Genomic DNA, 18453 nt, shown 5'->3' with positions numbered 1-18453 from the left:
TAAAACTTTTATTTAGAAATCTTCCCAATATATCCTTATATATATACACACATCATCACCACATGGGTTTTGTCGCTAGAGTCACACGCCCACAGTGTTGGCCTCTGGGCTGTACAAAGGTCAAGGTACCTGGAGCGGTTACTCCTCTTCTGCAGAAAAATGCAGAGACCAACGCAATGCATCACGTACAGTACAACATTGACGGAAAGTGCTGGGCCCGCCCGCAGGAACGATGCGCTATGTACATGGGCTGGGGGGCAAGCCTTCAGCGGGGGCCACGTACCATTGACATCACAAGTACGACACGACCACCCCCAAAGGCCGAGACAGTTGTCGGCTGACTACCGATGCTGTGCCCTTTGTTTTGCTTTCGGAAAAGGATAAAGGTTGTACCATCTTGTCGTTTGCCACTACAAATAAAAGAATACGAATTTGTCTTAAAAGACATGATTCCCTCCAGTCATTAACAGTCATCTTTGTCCTCCTCATGTTTTTTTACATTTTTTCCTTTTTGTACAGATATTATTCTTGGATGGAGAATGTTCATGGGTGAAGAGGAGGCAGAGGAAGGAGAAGAGTATGGTGGGGGGAGGTGCTGGAAAGGAAAGTGAAAATTATGGATCTTTTCTAGTACTTAACAAAGACACAAAGCTTTGCCCACCCCTACCCAGGCCTGTCTCGGGTAGCTGTAGTACTTTTCACATATTCTGCCTCTGTCCCCATCTCTCTTTTCTAGTCTCCCTCCTGTGCCTTGCTTTGGAATGAGACTGAAATGAGGTCAATCTGGAGAGATAAGGATAACCTAGATATCTCAGGATAAAGTGGTTTAGAACCTAAATTACCCAAATGCTATGCAGACAGGCAGACTGGCCCACTGCCTCGGTCCCGGACTCAGGGTGGGAAACCCCACTGCAGGAATGATAGTGAGGGGGACAGAGTTCCGTACGATCTCAAAATGCTTCTACTTTCACGATTCCATTCAGTCCACACCACAGCCCTAGGAGACAGGCCAAGCTAGCGTATTTATGAGAAATTGACTTTCAGAGAGAGAACTTTTCCAGGTCACACTGCAAGTCTGAGAGAAGAGGAAGCCAGTAGCTGGAGTTCCTCAAAGAATGTGTGATCCATCTCCTAAAACCCATCCACCTATGCTCACCGTGGCCACTTTTCACTCCCAGGTCAAATTAACCCACCGGAAGCAAACACAGCCTTAGGACCTAGAACAGGTGCTCCATCTTTAGACAGATGGGATTTTTCACAGGAGCTTCCAAGTATCAGAAAGGAACGAATCCTAATGTTCATCAAAATATGATGGGGGGGGGGCGCTGAAATGGGACAGAGAGAGTGCTACAAGGGTTAACCATGTTGCTCCCACCCCCACAAACTGGACCTCTCCTCTCACAACTTAAAAGGAAGGGGAGGAGAGCAGGGATCATTCCCCATGGGCATGCGGCTGTCCCCAAGGTCCTGCCATGGTGAAGGCGAGCCACCAGGCTGGAGCCCATAAGGTGTGAGGGCCTTTCCCGACAGCCGCAGCGGTGGTTCTTCCACATTGCTATGGACAGGGCAAAGTCAGGGCATTGTTTTCCCTCTGACCTCAAAGGCAGCGCCTGGTCAGAGCCGGCTGGGGTGACTTGAGGGCACAATGACAGGTATGTAGGACTTGTGTGCAGTTTGTTCCAGGGACTTGGGAGGTGGGTCACAGGCAGGCGTCGCCTTAAGAAAACCATGTCCCACCATCTGGATTGACACGGGAGATCAATGAGGGGGCAGCAGTCCACTCTACAAAAGGATTCTCCACTTTACCAAGGGACTCGTGGCAGTATTTCTTTAAAAGGTGAAGATAAGGATTTGATTTACAAAAATGTCATGTACAGCTTCTGGGGGGGAGTACTCCTACTGCGTCACGCCAGCCTCCCATACACACCCTGGATGACCAAAATTTGTGCGCTCAGGAATGCCGAAGGTTCTGCTAAGTGAACGTCAATGTGTTTGGGTCTCCGCCAGGGCCTGGTCTCTCACTGGGCTCCCCAGGCACTAGAAGTGGGGCTAGATCCTGGGTCATATCAAGACCTAGAGATCCCACAAATACCTGAAGTTAAGCAAAATCCCAAATGCCAAGAATTCATAGGACAGAGTTTGTCGATTCAGTTTCAGGACACAGACCAGACCATCAGCAAACAGACATCCTGCAGCAGGGAGGCCCCTCTGAGGAGCTAGGAGAACGCGAGATGGGGCCGCACGTCTACTCTCAGCATCAACACACACCGATCAGCACACTGGCATCTGCTCCCTGCGTGAACAGCGACGTGTCGCTGAGGACGCAGGCAGGTAGCTCTGAGGCACCACCACGATTTGAAGCCCACGTGCCCCAAATAGCTCTTGCTCAATTTCACTCTCATCATTTCTCCTTTGTCTGCCTTCGAACAAAGCTCACAGGGCACGCTCACAGCCGCAGACTCAGTCCCCACAGCCACAAGGATGAGGAAGGCAAGTCTCAGTGGGGAGAGAGCAGAGCTTCGATCCCCAGGGCAAGGAGTAAGGGCTTCTGGGTTTCTGACCCTCTGGCCCAGCTAGTCGAGAGCAGGCTGTCCACTGGCCGTCTTCTTCAGCCAGGCCCTGAAGAAGGCACCTCGAGGCTTGTGACTCTCTGCAGCTGGACGGACCAACAGGGGCCTGGGTGAAGATGGGGCTCAAGAAACGGGCAGCTATTGGGTACCTGTGTATTTGGACAGTGTGGCCACAAAAGCCACCCCAGCGAGCTTGGGAGGGGCTCAAGGCGAGGCAGAGGCTGCCGGACACAGGAGAGAGCTGACAACCCCAGGTCTCAGCGAAGACAGGGCTCCCGTGCGCCAGGCCGGAAGCAACGCCGCTCCAGCCTCTCACTTGAGAAGTCTTAGGGGTATGGAAAAGGGGGAAGACCGTGCCATCTTCATAAAAAGTACCTACCACTTTGCTCCATGTTTCTGTTCTCCTACTGAGGCAGGAAACAGGAAAGCCAGCCCCAGAGGCAGCTGGGACTTCCCACAGCTCAGACATCAAGGAAAGCTCATCAAAAGTCCATGCCCTGCTTCAGAGCTGCCCAATCCTCACCCCACCTGCCCTAAAGCCCATGGTGCCCGTGGCCTGAGGGCACCCTCCTGGCTGGTCCTGGGTGGCCCCAGACCCATCACCGAGGGCCGGCTCCATCCGCGGCGGGCAGCATGGCAGGATGGAGGCTGCGGGCCGTGTGCTTGGGTGCCGGCTCTTCCGTGTAGCTGTCCGGGCTGGCTGCCCCGTCCAGGGAGCTGCCACAGCTGGAGTTCGGGGACAGCACGTCCTGCAGGAGGTCATCTGGAGGTGCAGCGCCCCCTCCGCCACCACCCCCTCCACCAGCCCCCACCGCAGGGTCCTTGCCAGGTTTGGCCCGCTGGCTGCCCTCCTCCTCCTGGTCATTGAGCAGCTTGGCCAGGAAGTTGATGTACTTCATGGCCAGGCGGAGGATCTCATTCTTGCTGAGCTTCTTGTCTGGGGGATGCGTGGGGATCAGCTTGCGGAGCTCAGCGAAGGCCCCGTTCACATTCTGCTGCCGCCATCGCTCCCGGCTGTTGGTGAAGATGCGCCGCACGACTTTGGTGTGGGGACCTGGAGGTAGGAGGACAAGGGTTAGGACAGTGGGTCGGGGATCCCCCAGGGCGTCTTCTCCTGTGGGGAAGCGGAGAAGCCATCCACCTGGAAACTTGGGAAACCTAGAATGCCCTCTTTCCTTTTACTCAGAAAACTCTTTACTTGTCCTTCAAAACCCTGTTTATCTGTTTCCTCCTCTCTGAGAACTTCCCTCATCCCTCCAGACAGATCTAACCAACCACCATGGCCCTATAATCCTGTAATCTCCATCACTCTTGATCATCACTTATGTTTCCATGTTTGTCCCCCTCTCTGAGCTGTGAGACATTTGAGGACAGGAACCATATATTATTCATTCATTCACTTGTGCTAAGAGGCCATATGGCACTAGTTAGAAAGATTAAACTCTGGAGCCAGACGTTCCAGGTTCAATTCCTGACTGTTACTCCCTAGATAGTAACTCTGGGCAAGTTACCTGAACTCTCTGTGTCTTAGCATCATCACCTGTACCATGGAGATAACACTAGTAACTCAAGTCATAAGATTGTCTTGTGAATCTAACAACTAATACAGGTAAAGTACTTAAGATAATACCTGGCTCTGACGAAACATTCAATAAATGTTAGCTATTATTATCCATTCATCAGTTATTTCCTGACAACCGGCACTGTGCTCGGCATTAAGGAATAAAGGTGCACAGAGTCCCTGCCCTCGTGGAGCTTACATGTTAATGGGGATGACAGATGATGAACAATCGGCAAACAAATAACAAACAAACGGGAAGCTGAATGTAAACGAAAGATGGAAAGGAGCGGCCATGTTTACCTGAGGTGGTTGGGGACAGCCTTTTGGAGGAGGTGACATCTATAAGGGAAGAACTTAAGGCCGAAGAAGAGCCAGCCAGACACAGGAAGGGAAGTTGGAAGGGCATGTGCACATGCCCTGAGCTGGGAAATGGCTGAAGCCAGCCCGGAGAGATTAGTGTGGGTAAGATCAGAGGAGCCTGAGTCCAGATCCCATAGGGCCCTGTGGTAAGATGTAGGGATTTTATTCTAAGGGTGATGGAAGCACAGAGTAGGCAGGAGCTCAATAAATATTTGCTGACCAACTGATCATGCTGGCAGGTACGGAATGGAGGAGAGAGCAGAGTGGTGGGGAAATGACTTACACTGCAGGCTCTCTTCCCCAGGAGAGGAGTGGAGAGACAGCCATGCACAGGCATGGCCTGAGGCTCTAGGCAGGCGTCTGAGGGCTGCCTCCGTCTCCCCGTGTCTACAGTGCACTGATCACAGACTAGAACAGTATTCACTAGCGCTCATGTACTAAGACTTGCAGAGCAGGGGCAGACACCAGTGTGCATGTATCGAGCACCTATGGTATACAAAGCACTGCACTAAATGTCCAAGCGTGACCTGGGATTCCCAAAGCCAGCAAAGGCAGAGGAGCGCCCCGCTAGTGCTCCCAGGCTCCTGGGCTGAGGTGGCTGCTTCCTTCCGCAACCCTGAGGCACAGAGCCAGCTCCTGGCAGTCCTCAGGAAGCTCTGAGCACTGAAGGAACTGCCAGTACTGGGATGGTTGCTTGCCCTCTTCTGATGACCCTGGAACCGGATCTCAGAACGTGGAAAGCTGGGTAGGAGAGAAGACATCACCTAAGACCCATTGCTCATTTCACAGCTATGGAGACGGCGGCCAGAACGGAGGCAGACCTTGCCTCTGCAACCCAGCTCATCCGCGCCGACACTTCCCGCTTAATCATCTCTTACACATACACACACCAGTCTTACACACACACAGACACACACACACCATGTTTCCCCCAGGGAGAATCACTCATCCTCTGCCCACAGTGCCTCAGAAGCTATCTTTCCAAACCCCAGCAGGCCCCAGCCCAGCTGACTCTTTGCCAAAGGCCAGACCCAGGCTGGGAAAAACACAGCACGCCTGCTGGGCAGTCCTACCCTGGGTGCCTCAGAGGAAATAACTTGCTGTTCTCCGGCCTCCAGGACAGACAGAGGGGAGTCCCTCAGCTGTGCCACCAGGAGGACCACTGCTCTGTGGCTGAAGCTGGCTGATCTTGAGGGAGCTCCTAGGTGGGGAGAGAGGCATTATGGCCGCTGTCACAACTAGAGCTACACAGACTCCAGAAGCCGTGCCTACCCCAAGCCAGGCCCTAAAAGCACTTTACCCCACTGTGCTCCTTCAACAACCTGTGAGGAAGCTATTATTCTCCCTACGTTACAAATGAGAAAACGGAGGCCCAGAAAAGTTCAGCAACAGGAATGCACGTCGAGTCCTGGCTTTAGACCTTGTGTTAGCCCCACTTTTATGGACTCTTTTCATTTAAATCTCTGATTTCAAAATCCTGTGGGCATATCCTGCACCCCTCCACCCTTCCCTTCACCTCCATTTCTGTCTATTCCTCTCTGGTCCTTTCCAGAGAACCACCCACCTCTCCACACCTTCCTCTTTCCTGAGTCTGTACCTCCCTCCATGTCCTCTGTCTCACGCTGGCAGGGCACAGAGTAGCTGCTTGGTAAATATTGGCATCATTCATGGGTAATCTCCTCTCTACACTCCTGCACTCCCCCCAAACCCTCACCCCTTGCCCCTTCCTCTGTGCCTGATTTCTGTCGTCTCTGACCTTTGTAGAAAATGCCTCTTCCCTGGGGAACTTCAGGGCTGGTCTTGCCTACTTCCTGTTTGGTACACCCACCTCCTGTCTCTAACCTAGCAGCACTGACACTCCAACACCCTTCCCTCCCGGCCCTACACCCCTGTGCCCCAGGCTGGCTGGGTCTTTTGAGATCTGTTCCTTGTCCAGATGCTAGCTTGCCTCCTCTCCAGAACACCACAGAGGGATCCCCTCCAGAAGCCCCAGCTCAACATACATCCCTCCCACCAGCAACTTGCAGAAATCCCAGTCTGGCTTCAAGGCCTCCGGTGTGCACCAGGAGCTCCAGGAAGTCCCTCGGCTCTGAAGAGCCTGCTCTCCTGCCCCCTGGTGCTGGGCCCCATCTACTACATCTAGTCAACCTTGGGAAGAGGGAGGGGGTCCTCCAAATTTCCCACTCATCCAACTCCTTCCCCCAAGTTCGGGGCCAAAGACTACTTGGGTAGTTCACATTAAAAATGCTGAGGCCTTTGGGGTCGGGGGGAGGGAGGGAGCAGGGTAGAATCTATGATGTCAGGAAGGGAACTCCGAGTCTCAGCTCAGAGTGTGGAAAAGGGGACAAGAGGGCCCCACTCTGCAGGGACCTGGGACAAGACCCTTAAAGGTGCAATTCCAGGCAGGGAGAAGACTTCAGATTCCAAAGAGGACTTGGGAGGAGATACAGAGAATCCCTGGAGGTTGGTGCTTAGAAACACTGTGTGTTTCTGCCCTCCTGGGGGATCCTTACCAACTGTAGGAATGGAGCTAGAGTGGGGACTACAATTGACCGTGGAGGTTTGGACTAAGTGCCACAGTGTGTCCTCACTCCCATGCACTCTCTTCCCAGGACCGTGGTAAACCCCCAGCCCCACCCATGACCTCCCCTAGTCCCAGGTCAATAGGGCGAGGACTTCAACAGCTTCTCTTGGCTCCAAGAGAGCTGCCCATCTATGTGAGACACCTAGGGAGTAGTCCCCGATGATTCCTCCTTCAGGGTTCTAACACCTTGAGGGAGTGAGTACACAAGTGGAGCGGGGGGGGGGGGGGGTTGACTCACCATCAGTAATCTCCATCTCATAAGGGGAGGGTCTCCTCTTCACTCGGTTGTTGGTGGCAAACATAGGGAAGGCATCTGGCTCCCCAAAGAACCCACTGTGGGAGGGAGCAGGCAGATCACAAGATCACATGTGGGTGGAGGGGAGAGAGGGGCTCCATACAGATCCTCCCCACATGTTCTTGAGCCCCCGCCCCAAAAAACAAGGGCAACCCTGGTCCCTTCACATCGGAACTGGGGATAGAAGAAGCATGAAACACACACACACACACACACACACACAACACCCCCAGACTCTCTCTGTGGTGAGACAAACAAGGGGAGGGTGGCCACACACCCCTACACACACACACACTCAGACACACACAAACACACATACACAGAATTAATGGTGAACACAGGGAGCAAACACAAAAATGAACATACACCCCCCACATACAAGCGCACAAGCCATAGGCACCTCCACTCCCAAACAGGTGCTCACACAGGCAGACACGGCCTTCACACCTGGCAGTGTGCAATTCCTGCACCACATAAGGGCACCCTGTTCCTTACCCCCAACTTCACCCCACCTTCACTCCAGCCCCATGGGGCCCAAGGACAGACAACAGACAGGAAACCCTGACTCAGCCCCACTGACATGCCCCCCCATTACCCACTCGACTCTCCGTAACTTCTTCCTCCAGTGTCCCACAGACTCACCGACTGCCCCCCACTGTCTCTCCCTGCCTCATCTTCCTGTCCCCACCCCAACCGTGTCTCCTGCTCTCCACCACCTCTGTGGCCCCAGCAGGGAAATGGATACCCTCACACCAAAGGGAGCACAGGTCCTGGCCAGAGATCGCAGCTAGGGGCAGAGGAGCTCAGGAGAGGAGGGAGGGATCTATTCCCCAGGCAGGCCCTGGCAGGGAGTTTCAGAGGAGGGAGACCTCTTGCAAGCACATCTCTTACCTGTCCACCGAGGGCTGCAGCTTCCAGAAGAATTTCACAGCGGAGCGCATTCAGACACATTCCTTCCTGGTACTCACACTCAGACTCCTCCTGTCCACCCCACGCCCCCCCACCACCACCAGGCAGCGCCCAGCGCTTCTGCTCACAGCCAGCCGCATGCCGGTACTCCCCCTCTTCGGCTTCCAAGCTCGCAGCACGCCGCGTTAACAAGACACCTGCACACCGCCCCCCGCGTGCGCACACATACACACACACACTAGCAGAGGGCTCGTTCCTCACTTGCACGGGGACTCCAGCCAAGACTTTTCCAACCCCGGGTGTGAAACGTCCCCCTCTCCCCCTCTCCTAGCGCGCTCAGCCACACTGCCCCGCCGGGAGGAGGGCAGCCGGCTCCCGACGTGCGGAAGAGGAGCCCCGGCGCCCATGCCTCCTGCCCACCCGCTCCTCCCGCCGGCCCTGACCTGCCGAGAGAAGCCAGCGGCTGGCTGAGGCTGTAGAGCAGCGCGCGGCCGGGGGCGGCCGGGGCCGCCAGCGCGGGCGGGCTCAACTGCACCATGCGGCCGTCGCCGGGCAGCTCTGCGGGGGCCGAGGCGGGCGCGGGCCCAGGAGGTCTGCACAGCTCGGTGGTGGGTACCCGATGGCGCGCTTCGGCAGCCGCCGCGTCGCGGCCCTTTAAGTCTCGCGCGGCGCCGCCCCCACCGGCGGGGCCGCCCCCCGGGCCGCCGCCGCGCGCGCCCAGCTCGATGACCGGGGGCTCCGCCGGGGCCGCGCGGCTCGTCTCCTTGGCGACGCCGTTCAGCAGGACCAGGTGCGGGGGGGCCATGCGGGCCTCGGCCGCGTCCCGTCCGTCTAGCGGGGGGTCACTGCGTGCCGCCTCGCTCGGCGGCCGCTCCGTCATCCTGCGGGCAGACAGACAAGCGGACACCCGCTCTGACCACCGCCCCCAGCCCATCCACGTGGGGTGGGATCGGAGCGGGGGGTGCGGGAGGGGGTAAAAGGCAGAGAGAAACTCACGCACCGAAACGTGAGAAGAGGCGGACAAACTTAGCGCCACGTGGACACACACCCGCCCGCAGTGCTGGGGCAGGAGGGAAAGGGGGCCTCTGGTTCGGGAGAAGAGAAGAGGGTGCCCGGGAGACAGAGACTGAGGGCCAAAAGGACAGAGGTGGAGAAGGACGACAAAGACATTGGAAGAAAAGGAATACAGCCAGCGAAAGAAAAACAGAGGGTGGGGGGGAAGGAGGAAGGAAATGTAGAAAGAGGCGAGAAAGAAATATCACCCCGTGCCCCTTCTCAGGCCGCAAGGGAAGAGGAGGGAACAAATCCCCGACCGTGTTCTTCCCGCCCCCCTTTTGGTTTTGGCGGGGAACCTGTCGCGCGGAGGTGGGGTGCTTTTCGAACCTCCCTTGCCTTTCAGCAATACCTGCCCCCAGCCTACCGCCACACACATACACCCAGAAACCTAGTGGGGGTGTGTGTGCAAGAGGGATCAGAGCTGGCAGAGAATTATCCGGAGGAGCCAGCTCTCCCTTTCAACACATATTCACCCCTGCGGGGACGGCGTCCGTCTACACTCCGCAAATCCACCTGTATTCTGTGTAGCCGCCAGAAACCCCAATGGCCCTTTACTTTTACTCCTCCCGGGACTGGAGACGGGACATAAGGAAGGGAAGAAGATGATCCCGGCCATACCTCCCCGCACACTATATATACCCGCTTCTGCTCAGCTGAACTCAAAAGTGAGGTGGGGTCTAGAAGGGAAGCCTGCCTGAGGCAGTGTGAAGCCCCGACGTTCAAAGGGTGCTCCTGAGGCCACTGGGGTCTGGGCTCCCATCCAGGAGTGTGGGGCGAAGGGGTGTCATGATGGCTGCTGAACTCGTCCAGCACTCCCCCATCCCCCTCTCCTACCTCGGTGTTGTCCTCTGGGAAATGGGAGGTGTACCTCATATATGCATTTAAAAGCACTGTGCAAATGCTCAAGTAAACATTATTATAGACTGGGAGACCGGGCCAGCAAGGAGACTACCTTGCCCAAGGTCACACTCGCCTGTTTGCCACAGAGCAGGACTCGAACTCCAGTCTCGCTCTGTCTTTGTTATCCTCCCATATACACCCTCTCATACCGCCCCCCTCCAGCAAAGGACAGTCCTCTCCTCCTCAACCATACTCCTGGGTGACCGCAGGCAGAGGCTCCACTCCCCACTACCGCTCCCTCCAGTTCTTCCAAAACCCACCACACACACACACCCCACCCCCGCAAGGATGAAAACAGAAAAACTATGAGACTCTGGGTCCAGAGTGGGGAAATGCTTGTGAGTTTTAATAAAACAATAAAAATATAATCAACTCAACAGGCTTCATAAGATGTTCAAAATAAGATTTCTGCTGTTGGAATTATATAATTGGCGTATTTTATAGCAGAAAACAAATACACAAAAATCCAACTCAGCACCAAGCAGAGTCCATCTGATCATTCCTGGCAGCCACTCTGCCACTGCACCACTCTGGACTGGAGTCGGCCTGGGAACCATCCTCCCACCCCAGAAGAGAGACCCGACCTTCTGAAACCTCCTCAGGAGCTCAGCTCAATGGCCACTGGACACACAGCTGATGGAGAATCACCATTCAGATTAAGCTCCTGCCCTAGCTCTGCCAGCCCCATGGGCAGTGCCCCAAAATGACAAAATTCCCCCAGACCTGGTGCACCCTGGCTGCAAAGGCAGTAGGTCTGCAACACTTCATTGGAAACGAGTTTATGTTCATGGTGGAAACAATAGGTCTGTCTGTATCCACAGAATGGGACCGACCGTCAAGACACCGCGGCCACTAGAAACGCACCAGAGGTATACCACTGGAGACTTCCTGGCTCCCCTGCAACAGTGAAATGCATTAGAAATATACCGTCCTCTGGCAAAGCGTACAAGCCCCAAGGAGCTGGCTCCCTACCTTACTGTCCCCAGGCACCGTTGTGCACCTAGTGACACGTGCTTAAGTCCCAGCTCCTAACCGAGTGACAAACCGTTCACTCAGCAATTGCCAGAATGAGCTCAAGCTCTCCATATGACACATTTGTACCTTCTGATTAATTCCGAGACTCTGAGTAGGAGCAGATCCCAGAGGGGCAAGGGGAGCACGTATCTCAGATGAGCTGACTCTGGCCCCAAATGCCCTCTCCAGACGCCTATAAATATCTGTATCTCTGAGCCCCCCCCGCCAAACCTATGATTGGTCCCCAGGGGTCTGTGGTCAACCTCTCCCCACCCCTCCCAGGACCTCAGGAAAACCCTGCCGGTTCATCTGCAACCAGGATCACCCAGGCCAGAGGGCCAGGCTCACGAGGAAGCTGCCAGAGAACTCACAAGCACTTTCGGTGGTCGGTGACTAAATCCCATCACTTGGCTTTGGTTAAGATTATTAAAAGGAAAGCCAGAGTGATGTTTATTTATTTTTATTAGGGAAAATGAAGAAGGGGGTGAGAAGGTTTCAGATTTCGAACCGAACAGCACTAGACTATTAGACCATTACAACTCCTCTTTGTGCAACCAAGACCCAGCTCAAAGCCCCCTACACCGGCTCATCTCCTGCTGCCAGACAGCCAGCCACATAACTTCCATGTGTGTCTGAACACGACAGGGGAACCCGAGAGCTCCTGGGGGACAGGCACCTGGTCTCCGGCAGCTTCCAATTCCCAGCAAGGAAAATTTCTTATGTGAAAACGGCCTCCGCCATGCCCCGGCTAGAGCCGCCGCCTTAAACACAGCCTCTGGTCCCTGATACTGCATCCACACCCGCATGACCCACTGGGGGAGCCCCAAGCCTGCACGCAAACCCAAATCGCCCGTGAACAGAACCACTTTCCCGCTGCTACTGGAGTGGAGCGGTGTTTGAACGCAGCCCCACCCTAGGCCTTAGGCCCCAGCCTGGGCCCACCCGAGTTGGGACTGCGTTAGCCAGGATGGCTGCGGCCTTCTTCCTGCCAGAGCCCCGGGAGCACACAGCCTGCGCTATCCGGATATAGCCGCCCCAAAGTTATGAGCCCGGTGAAACGTCCACGGAACCAGGACAGAGGGGGACCTTGGGTGAGGGGGGACTAAGCCCAACTAGCTGTTTTCACCCAGGGCCAGGAAACGGCCCTGCTGGAAGCCACAGTGGCACAGAGGCCACAGTCAGTGGCAGAGTCAGATCCCGGATTCCCAACTCTGGGTTCGTCCTCCCCTCCTCCTCCCCAATCTGAAACTGGTCTGTCCTCTGTCCCAAGCTTTCCCCACCTCAGGCCAGATCCCAAGGCCTTCCTGGTGACTGTTTCCACCAGTACTATTCCCCCAAAAACTCACCTGGGGCATATTTAGAGAGAGCGGCCCCTCTGAATAGGATCTCCACTCCTCCTCCGGCGGGAGAGGGGCAGGAGCCGAGGTCCAGGTTGTGGAAGGGGTCTTTGCTTTCCCCCTCTCTCACTGAGAGACCGGCAGTTAGGCCGCGGTGTGGTCCTGGGCGGTCTGCCGCGCCCAAAGCGAGTTTCCAGGAAAGATGGGGGTGGAGAGAAAGAGGGAGGGCGAGAGGGAGGGAGAGAGAGAAATGGGGGTCAATGGCTGGGAATTACCTCATGTCCTCGCCAACCCGCCCCGGGAATCGCCAGCAGCTTTCCGCCCCCAACCTGCAGGTGTTTGAAGCCTCCCCCGCACCCCCATAAAAAAGAACCCTACACCTGACCAATCAGGAATAACTATCTAGTCCAACAACAACAACCCAGCCGCAGACTGCCCGGAACATTATCGGACCCTCCAACCGGGATGTCTGGTTCAGTGTGGCCATTTGTTTTCTAAGCAGACTCGTCTACGCCGTTGGCTCGGGAACCGAAGTCAGGCCGGAGCTGTGGCCACAGCGCGGAGTCGTCCGCAGCCTGGCATGGGTGGGTAGGGGGATGTGTGTCCGAAAAGGGGAATCCGATCTTCAGACCCTGGTCGGTGGGACAGAACCTCTGAGGACCCCATTCTCTCCATGACTCTCACCTGCCCACCTCCAACCCAAAGCGAAACCAGAACCCAATTCCAAAGGATACTTTCCCGAAGGGATACAGTCTGAACGGCGCAGATCCCAGAGAAAGGGGTGGGTGGGGGGATATCTGATGTAACCCAGTCCCTTTTTTTCTTCCTACAGATTAAGGGGGGCGGGGAAGAAGAGGGAGAGGAGGAAAAGAAAGAAAGGAAAAGAAAAGAAAGGGAAAAAGAAAGAAAGGAAAGGCCCTCGCCTTTCCCTCAACAATCCCTACACAAGATTTTCGATTTATCGGCATTCAGATCGTCAGAGAAGGGGAGAATTTTAGTAATTCTTTTCAGCAATAAACAAGGAAAGGACGGAGGGTAAAAATAAATCCAGTACTGCTTCCCAGGGTGTAGCGGTAGTGAAATTTAGTTCACCTTTTTTTCCCTCCCTCCGGAAGGTTTGTTTAATTTGTTTTGCCTAAATTGTCCAGTTTATGGTCACACATCGAAGTCTTGAATTAATTGCTAAGGCCACCTCCTTTTTGCCCCGGCTTTAGTGGAAATACAGTAATAATTATTCCCTGCGGTTTCAGTCCAATGCGGGAGATTTTCTTTCTCCTCTTCTAATCCAAATGAGGGGGGAGGTGTGGGAACAAGAAGGAATCCAGTCACGCCCGGTGTCTGAGGTCGGGTTTAATTTCTGCTTTAGGACGGAGTCTCTGTGTTCGTCCCTCTCTCCATTTTCTCTCCCTACCACAAACCCAGCAGTTTAAAGATCAGCGCTGGTGGGAGGAAACCCGCGCTGCTTTGTTATCGCCCCGAAGAAGCTAAAAGGGACAAGCCGCTTCGCTCCTGGACGATTATTTTAATTAAAATACGATGATGATGATGATGATGGTGGTGGTGGTAGTAGTGGTGGTGGTGATGATGATGACATTAGCAACCACAGTAACTGGCAAAACAAAATCCTTTCTTTCGGAGCTAGGGCAGCACTGACCCCGTCCCTCCAGGAAGCCCGGTCCCGGTCATCGATGTGACGGGTACCTGACCCACGCGGGAATGTCGCTCACCCGGGGAGGGGGTAGAAAAATGTTCCTTGGAGATGATCCCGAAGGTCCCCACCCGAGGCGCGAGGCCTGGAGAATGCGCCCATTGTCTTTTCCGGGCCTCTCCCGCAGACCCCGGCGGCCGTACCCGCGAAACTGACCAGAAATGGACGAAGCCTGAATGCGGCGAGAACCGAAGCCGGCGGCTACCGGCCTGAAGGCGCTGGCCTCCGCGAGCGCTGCTCAGCTTCCAGCCTGGAAGAGCCTCCCACTCACTAACAACCCCTCCAACACCGAGGCACAGAGTGGCCTCTGGACAGAGCAGGGCTGCTCATCCAAGCCAACGCTGGCTTCCGAATACATCATAATTTGGAATAAAACGTGAAATCCCTCTCCCCGCCCCCATGCCGCCTCCTCAACTCGCGCATCCATCTCTCGCTCGCTCGCCCTCCCCTCCACCCCCCAGCGATTTACAAACGCACTTCCAAAGGACACCAGCACACAGGCACACACCGGTGCGGACAGGGCCACACGCGGTCCAGCTCCATAGAAGGGAAGCGAAGTAAGCACAACGCAACACTGCCCCACAAGCCGACTCGGTCAGGCCCACACATTGTCCAGCACGACACAACGAAATCGATCAAACGCAATCGCTCAGGGACGCACAACCCAACGCAGTCAGGCTCACACACGCCCGACACAACGAGACGATACAAACACAATCGCAAAGGCCAAGCAACCCCGCACACATGTCGAGAAGGCAAACGAACGTAATTATATACAACGATGAAAACGCAGAAGGGCCTCGGAGAACTCAAATCTACACCCTAAAGAGGGCAAACACCATCACACTTGGACACACAACCTATCGCCTAGAAGACCACTCTCAGAAGAAGTCAACACTGCCCACAGCTCACACACTCCCTCTCACAATCCCACCGCATGCACACAACCACTAAGGAGAAATGAAAACCAACCACCGCCTCGCGCATTTCTGTATATTGCGTAAGGAAAAGGGGAAGGAAGGAAGAGAGTCTCCGAGGCGGGAGGGGCGGCGGCGGCGAGCTCAAGGGCGTCGGTGGAAAATGCCCCCCATCGAAAGAAACCGAGGGAAAAGGAGCGAAACCTCTTCTGCGAGCGGGCAAAAGAGGGAGGAACTGGATGGGGATTCCGTGGGAGGTTGCAGGTTGCCTGCCCCTAGAAAAAGGCCAGAATGCTCACGTTTTGCCGCTAAGGGGGTACGCGTGTGGCCATTTTGAGGCCTGGTCCTTAGTGCCGAGCCCTCCCCCAGCCACCCCCCCTCCAGTCCCCCGCTTCCGCGCCGCGGCGCGCCCGGCTCCTCCACCGCCGCGCTCTAATCCCGCTCACGTTCTAGGCCTCGTTAGCATGGGCCGAGGCGCGCGGGGGCCGTGTGTGCCGCGGAGATAAGGCACTGCCGCGGGTCCGCTCGCCCCCGATAAGCGCCTCGGCCATTACGGGCCAAATGATTCATTTTAATTTGGCAATTTCACCGGAGGGAGTGGGGACTGGTTGCGCGGCTCTGGGACCATCTCCGTAATGCGCCACGGAGAGAGTTGGGCGGGCGCTCTGTCTAGGACCCGCCGGGTCCAGCCTCATTACTGATCCCGAGGCCTCTCGGGAAGCCGGGCTCCCCACAACCTCAGTCCCTCGGCCTTCCAGACACATTTCTCCAACGACTCGCACCCCAGCAAGACCACAACACCAAAATGATCACATCCAACCCTTCCTTCCCTGACATTCATTCATACCAGTGTCCTGGATACTCGGATTTCAATGGGCAGTTCCTCTTATCCCAGAAAGCTCCCCAGTTCCCCCCGACTCTCACCCGCTTCAACCCTGGCTCTTTTCTGTTCTAAAATGGAGCCTGCTTGCCTGAATGTTGGGACTGAGGTCACACCCAAGAGGCTCTATGGAGGCAGAACTGGTGTCAACGAAGAGTTTAAAATATCCATTATACCGAGTTTCAGGCTGAGCCCAGAGCTGGGAAACATCCCTCCCCTCATAATTTAACATTTTAATCTCGATACTGAAGCAGTCTTCTGAGCAGGGTACAAATATTAACTCATTTAGTTCTCATAAACAGTCCTAAGAGGTTGGTGCAATTATTCAGTTTACAGATGAGGAAACTGAGGCAGAGTGAAAGAAACTTCCCCAGTGTCACGTATCTAGTGAGTGGTAGAACCTGGGTTTGACGGAAATCTGGCACCAGAGTCCTCTGGAGCCCAGCTAGAGCCTAGGCTTGGAGGAGGGATCTGGGCTCAACTCGCAGCACGAGCTGAGATCTGTACTGTGTCCTAGAAATCTGGGTTCAGTGAGGGGTAGGCAATGGGCTCAGCCCATGGAGGGTATCTGGGTTCATTCTTTTAGGGTGGAGTCCCAAAGTCACTTAGGGACTTCCCTGGTGGCACAGTGGTTAAGAATCCGCCTGCCAATGCAGAGGACATGGGTTCGATCCCTGGTCTGGGAAGATCCCACATGCCACGGAGCAACTAAGCCCGTACGCCACAACTACTGAGCCTGTGCTCTAGAGCCGGCGAGCCAGGACTACTGAAGCCCACGTGCCTAGAGCCCATGCTCCGCAACAAGACAGGCCACCGCAAGGAGAAGCCCGTGCTGCTCGCCACAACTAGAGAAAGCCCCCGCGCAGCAACAAAGACCCAACGCAGCCAAAAATAAATAAATAGAAGTCACTTAGTTCCAAACCTCAGTTTCACCTCAGAGAGCTGTTACGAGGATTATATAAGATGATCTTTAAAAGGTGGTGAGGGCAATAATCTGTGGAAACTTACCAGCCTGGAGCCCAGCATGACATCATGTGCACTTGCACACAGGAGTTCTGGTCTATCCTTATAGGGAAGGAAATTAGGTCATGAGGAGATGTGACTTGACCAAAGCTTACAGTGACCGAGAGGAAAAGCCAAGACCCAAACTCAATTATCCAGTTCCCAGTCCACAACTCTACCCAACATGCCAGGCTGCTTTGTCCTTCTAGCATCTCTGGTTTTGAGCTCCTTTTGGCGCCTGAGAATTCACAGACTGAGTGCCAGTCGAGGACTGAGCCCAGAGTGTGGCTGCAGTCTGAGTCTGGCCCCTCCTTGGCCATCAGGCAACTCTCCGTGAAGATACAGTTAATCCAGTGCAGCCTGTTCCCTCTGTTCCTGTCATGCTCTCTGGCGGAAGTCAGGATGCCATGTGGATACAGGTAACTTTTACAGAATCCCATGGGAAAAGGGCTACCCTTTTCCTGAGGAAAAGAGTCTAATTCCTGGACTTGCCACAAGGCCTCCCCTGGCCCAGCCACACCAACTGCTCAGCAGGGACTCAGGGGACCGACCTCTGTGGTTTGCTCAGCCCCATCTCATACTCTCTCCCCGCGGCTCTAGCCACACATCACCCACTGCTATCAAATTCAACTCACCCTCCATTACCTGTCAGCTTCTGCTTTACTGCACCCTCTCCTCTCACAACCATCCTTCAAGACTCAGTCTTTCTGCTCCATCCTTCTTGAAGCCTCTCTGCAACAGGGGTTGGTTTTCATCTCTCCCTCCCCTGGTCCCTGTTGTCTTTGCTTGGTTGCATCACTAAATATAATTCTGAATTCAAAGCCCAGCGCTGCCACCCTTGGGCTGTGGCACCACTGGGCCAGTCATTTCACATCTTTGAGCCCCTCCAAAAAAGGAGAGCCCATCCAGGGAATGCTTCTCTGAAAACTGATGCCTGGACTGAGATCGGAGAGTGGGTTCTGAGGGTAGGTAGAGGAGTGAGCATTGGGAACCTTCCAGGTAAGCCAAGGGCTGGAACCGAAGGGCTTGAGGTTCATGAAAGGCATAGAGAAGAGTCCAGTACTGGCTGGAGCAAGGCTGTGGACAATTCAAAGAATTTGGGGGGGGGGCACCATTTTGTTCATTAGGTTAGAGGGGGTGCGTAATGTCCTATAAAAGATCAGCTTTGCATTTCTAGAAAGCTCTTTGGCTGCACGGTGGAGAAGGGGTATGTGGGGGAGCATGGACTAGGGTGTCGCCAGGAGAGATGGCAAGAGGCAGATGCAGATGACATGTATTTAGGCTACAAAATCGGGTTTATAAGAATTGGGTTTGAGAGATGAGGGGGAAGGAGAAATCCAGGAACCCTCTGGGTTTCTGG

General features: G+C 54.9%; 1 protein-coding gene across 7 annotated transcripts; it reads right to left on the bottom strand.

Annotated features, from left to right (window-relative positions):
- On the bottom strand, positions 1-15570 carry TAL1 (TAL bHLH transcription factor 1, erythroid differentiation factor). Of its 7 annotated transcripts, none has more exons than XM_030870062.2 (5): positions 15511-15570; positions 12596-12757; positions 8723-9160; positions 7314-7408; positions 1-3624 (listed from the first exon to the last, which is right to left on the bottom strand). In XM_030870062.2, exons 3-5 carry the CDS (start codon positions 9157-9159, stop codon positions 3170-3172), a joined length of 987 nt encoding a protein of 328 aa, XP_030725922.1. In that variant the 5' UTR covers position 9160; positions 12596-12757; positions 15511-15570; the 3' UTR covers positions 1-3169. The 7 variants fall into 7 exon arrangements, with proteins under 7 accessions (XP_030725922.1, XP_060161814.1, XP_060161815.1 ...); XM_060305831.1 differs by lacking the exon at positions 15511-15570 and adding an exon at positions 13040-15242; XM_060305832.1 differs by lacking the exon at positions 15511-15570 and adding an exon at positions 13679-15242 and having other exon boundaries at positions 12596-13218.
- Between the last annotated feature and the right edge of the window lie 2883 nt (positions 15571-18453).

This window comes from Globicephala melas, chromosome 1 (genome assembly GCF_963455315.2).
Source record: "Globicephala melas chromosome 1, mGloMel1.2, whole genome shotgun sequence".
NCBI classification, from domain to species: domain Eukaryota; kingdom Metazoa; phylum Chordata; class Mammalia; order Artiodactyla; family Delphinidae; genus Globicephala; species Globicephala melas.
Note: the sequence above shows the minus strand (reverse complement) of the source record. Positions and strands in the feature narration are given on the sequence as shown.